This window comes from Chrysochloris asiatica, unplaced genomic scaffold (assembly GCF_000296735.1).
Source record: "Chrysochloris asiatica unplaced genomic scaffold, ChrAsi1.0 scaffold00109, whole genome shotgun sequence".
NCBI lineage: Eukaryota > Metazoa > Chordata > Mammalia > Afrosoricida > Chrysochloridae > Chrysochloris > Chrysochloris asiatica.
In genome coordinates this window covers 9,935,398-9,940,201 of record NW_006408627.1, presented here as the reverse complement: position 1 = coordinate 9,940,201, position 4,804 = coordinate 9,935,398, and the positions used below count along the sequence as shown (strand labels likewise).

General features: G+C 39.8%; 1 protein-coding gene across 1 annotated transcript; it reads right to left on the bottom strand.

Moving 5' to 3' along the window:
* Positions 1-1,597: 1,597 nt before the first annotated feature.
* On the bottom strand, positions 1,598-3,663 carry TIGD2 (tigger transposable element derived 2). The gene has a single exon (XM_006867760.1). It carries the CDS (start codon positions 3,506-3,508, stop codon positions 1,934-1,936), a length of 1,575 nt encoding a protein of 524 aa, XP_006867822.1. The 5' UTR covers positions 3,509-3,663; the 3' UTR covers positions 1,598-1,933.
* Between the last annotated feature and the right edge of the window lie 1,141 nt (positions 3,664-4,804).

The following is a 4,804-nucleotide window of genomic DNA, read 5'->3' as shown; positions in this document are numbered from 1 at the left end:
AGCAGCTGCACACTGAATCTGTTTAGCATAGTTCTGAAACTCCTCATTTCTGCAATGTAGAGCCAGTAGTTAACACTCAGAGGAGTCTCTAAGTGGTGCAAATGGTTAGGTGCTCAAATACTAGCCAAAAGGTTGGCGATTAACAACCACCCAGAGGTGCCTTAGGAGTTCTGGTGTCGTGCTGTGGGTTAATGAGCTGGCCCGCAACGTTGATTTGAACTGCAAGATCGGCAGTTGAAGCTCACCGGTCTCTCCTCTGAAACCCTATACAGGGTCGCTATGAGTCAGAATTAACTCAACAGCACTTAACAACATAATAAGATGCGACTTAGAAGACAGGCTGGTCATCTGCTTCCAAAGGTCAGACTTGAAAACCCTATGGAGTGCATGGGGTCACCATGAGTCAAAATCACACAATGATTGATCCTGAGTCAGGACCCATTCTTAGTACGTGTTACTTAAAAGTCCTTCTATCAACTTCCCTACGTGTCTGTCAGTTTTTCCTACTGTGTAGCTTGCATGTTGCTGTGATGCTGGAAGCTTTTCCACTGAAGATTCAAATGCCAACAGGGTCAACCCATGGTGGTCAGGTTTCATCACAGATTCCGGGCTAAGAACAGAGGGTTAGTGAAAAAGAGGAAGACACCCAAGGACATGGATTGACACAGTGGCTGTAACAATGGGCTCAACCACAGCAACTGTGATGGCAAAGTACCAGGCACCATTTCATTCTATCGTGTAGAGAACCACGGAGTTGGAGCTAACATCAACTCATTTACTCCTCACAAACATCCTCTGAGGCAGGCTAGTATTATCCGTTTCACAGATGGGTTAAGTAACATGCTCACGGTCACACAGCAATCTGGCTCCAGTACATATGCTTTTCATTCGTGCCTCTCCCATCCTCTAGTTAATGTTGTTTGTTGTTGTTATTAAGTGCCATTGAGTTGGTTCCAACTCATAGCGACCCTGTATAGGGTTTCCAAGGAGCACCTGGTAGGTTTGAACTGCTGACCTCGTGGGTCACAGTCCAGTGCTGATCCACAGCACCACACAAAAGTCCTAGTTAATGTTAGTCCAGAGTTCATATGTTGGTTCCACAAATTAAATATATGCTCTTTAAAGCCCATGTACATTCTTACCGCTGGTTTTCATGGAAAAACATGCTACAGGAAATCATACAACATACTTTGCAAGCTTTGCTACAGCTATCCTATCAAAAGGATTGAAATGATTTAGGAACTGAAATCTATGAGTATTTTCATAAAATGAAGATGACATGTACTCCATAACTATGTAGAAACTTTCCCTATTAGATGGAAAACCCCTTACCCTAGGGACACTTTAACCTTATTCTGTCTTCCTTCATTAAACTCAGAGACAGTCAATCTGAAATGATGATTGCTCAAATCTTACTGGTTCAAAATGGCATACACTTCAGGCTTTAGATTATGTTCTTGAATTCCCTGCAGTCACAGCAAAACACTTTAAGTACCATCTTTGGTAAGCTCGTCAAAGTTTTCAGTAGTGGGGAAGTAATGGAAATGGAAAATTACCCCTACCACACTTCAGTTTGGAAATTAAAGTTCAGAAAATCATAAAATGAAATTTTAAGTAGGATTTATTGAGTGCCTATAGTGTGAATGATTTTCTATTATACACAATGAAATGCAGGCACAGCTGAGACATACAATCCCTGATCTCAGGCACCTTATAATCGACTTTGTATAATACAGATTAGAAACAGAACACAGACAAGTTACATGTCAACGCTCAATTACTAATGTCAGCATTAAAGAGGTTCAGTTCCAGTAATCCAAAAAGGCAGTTAATCTGGAAAGCACGTGTTTGGCCTTGGAATCCACAGCACTTCAAACAGGATAATTAAGTTCTGCTGTAGATAAAGTCACAAAATACAAATACAGCAAAGCATTTAATGATTTTTGCTATTTTGAATCTTGTGTTTTCTTCTTATTATCGTTCTAAGTCTACGTAATACCAATTTATCAGACAGAAGCATGTCATCTTGTTGTTCTAGATAATCCAGTAAATTTTCAGTCCATTCAAGTGCAGCTTTATGACTAATGTGCTTCTCTAGAGTCAGTTCTGTTTTTCTAGTTTTACTGGAAGGCTTTTGCTCAGCAGGTTTGGCCTGATCCTCAGGACCTTCGTTGTCAGTTAGCACCTGACAGCTAGAGTCATTACTCTGAGAGTCAAACCACTGATCGATATGCCCAATGTCAGCATGTTCACAATCTTCTGTCTTCTGTAAAACCGTTGCTAAATTAGCTGCTAAAATGGCTCCTTCATCAATGTTTACACCTGGATTATCGTCATAGCCAGGGAAAAGTTTTTTCCATGCTTTGGTTATAGTACTTGATTTTACCATATTCCAAGCTCTTGATACTTCATAAATTGCATCCAGCACTGTCAAGTTCTTCCAAAACATTTTTGGGTCAATTCCTTCACCCATATATTTCTGGAGAAGTCCTGCTCGGTAGTATCTTTTTACTGTAGCTAGAACTCCCTGGCTCATAGGTTGTATTAGACTTGTAACATTAGGTGGCAAATGTTTCACAATTATTTTGCCATCATCTGAACTCAACATTTCTTCATTTGGATGTGCAGGGGGAAAATCCAAAAGAAGAACTGCTTTTTCTAAAAGACCCTTGGATTTCAAATGTTTCTGTACCTGAGGCACAAAGTATTTTTCAAACCACTGTCTGAAAACAGAATGTTCTATCCATGCAGCCTTTTGACTGAAGTAAGTTACAGGAAGGTTAGAAAGGTCCGTTCCTTTGAATGCACGGGGTTTTTTTGCTTTTCCCACAACACAAAGATTAAGTTTGTGTAAACCTGTGGCATTTGCACAACACATAATAATGATTCTCTCTCTGCTTGACCTATACCCAGTACTTTGCTCAGTGTCAAGAGCTAATGTCCTTGATGGTAGACATTTCCAAAACAATCCAGTTTGATCAGCACCATAAATTTGCTCTGGTTGTAAATTCTCCTTCTCAACAAATTCTTGAAAGTTACCACAAAATTCACTGGCAGCAGTTTCATCTCCTTTTAATTTTGTTCCTTTACCAGCAGCCTTTGGAATACCATGACGCTGCTTAAATCGAGTTAGCCAGCCAGAAGACGCATTAAAGTCACCTTCCATCCCTAAAGCATCAAAAAAGAACTTAGCTTGTTTTGCACAGATTGTTCCAGACACTGGAATCCCATCTGTTTTCTGCTGATTAAACCACTCTATCATAACTCTATCAAGTTCCTCATATGTTGATGATTTCATGGATTTACGTTTGGATATGCCACTTGTAGGATCTGAACTGTTTGCGTAGTTTATGATCCTTTCTCTGTTCTTCTTAATATCACGAACTGTTGATTCACCAATTCCATATAGCATAGAAAGTTTTTTAAAAGAGATGCCTTCCTCGAGTTTTTTAATAATATCAAGTTTGTCTTTAATTGTCAACACCACACGCTTTCGTTTCCCCAACATTTTAAGTGTGGTATTTTGGCAACTACTAGAACAAGATATTTAACAACTGAGAATTTAAATACAAAGATACTGAAAAATGGGCTCTTCAGGTCTCTCTCTAGTTCCCCAGGACCTATATGCTTACTGTGCTGGTCTATATTCAGGAAAAATCTACGTGAGTCTCTTCACCGACTGCATTAAAACAGTTAGGACTGTTTTAAAATTATGGAAATTCAATTTAAGTAGGATTTATTAGTGCGTGTAGTGTGCATGGTTCTCTATTACACACAATAACATTCAGGTATAGAAGAGACACACGAAACAGCTAGGACTGTTTTAAAGCAAGAAAAAATTTCAGTAAACTCTTATCTTCTGTCTTTCCACCTCCTTACTTTAAACTGTTTTTATGAACTACAATCTTAGCAGAGGTTAGAAGTTTAACCAATATCCTTCCCTAAAACAGTCCTGTTGAATATTCAATTCTGGTCAGCATCATTGCAGTTGACGAGCTGTGCGAAAGTTACCAAAAACACAGCTGGGGCATTCTGGAAAATGTACTAGGAAATAGAGCTTAATTCTGCACTCCTGGTGTGGTGCTATAGGAGTAGTACTGGACTGCGAACCACAATATTGGCAGTTCAAACCCACCAGCTGCTCTTAGGAAACCGTATACCGAGTCTCTATAAATTGGTATGGACTTGATGGCTCTTAACAATTCTAGATGGGGTTTACAGACTTGACACTCCACTTTCCTGGGTATGTTGTCTGTCCGCACATCATATGGAACGCTAGTTCTTCTCGGCAAAGACTTGTAAATTGCGCAGGTGTATGTTATGAAACTCACGGACAAGCAAGTTCGGGGAGCTGGACAGAAGTGAGCATTACAAGTTCGTCCCAAGTGATCAAGTGGAAAGCTGTACTTTAACAGTGCACCAACTTACTCCTAATGTATTTGGCAACTAAAAGGAGAAAGGTGGACAAGCGGTAGTGTCACATGATCAAAAAAGCAAGCATCAAAAAACTTCACTGGGGGCAATCAGGACCATGGCAGAGGCACTGGGTGGAAGGCTCAGTGAAGACGGTGTTACAACGATCCGGTAAAAAAATGATCCTCGATGGGTCAACAGAAGTTCTTGTGGGGTTGTATAGGAACTTGGAGCCTCCAAAACCTACAGAGAAATACGAAAAACATATATATATATATGTATATATTTCAATATCAGGGTCTGTGGCATTATCCACATTTATTCTCCAACTATGTTGAGAAATTAACGCCTCGAGTTAATTGGATAGCTGAAAACATTACGCATTATCTGG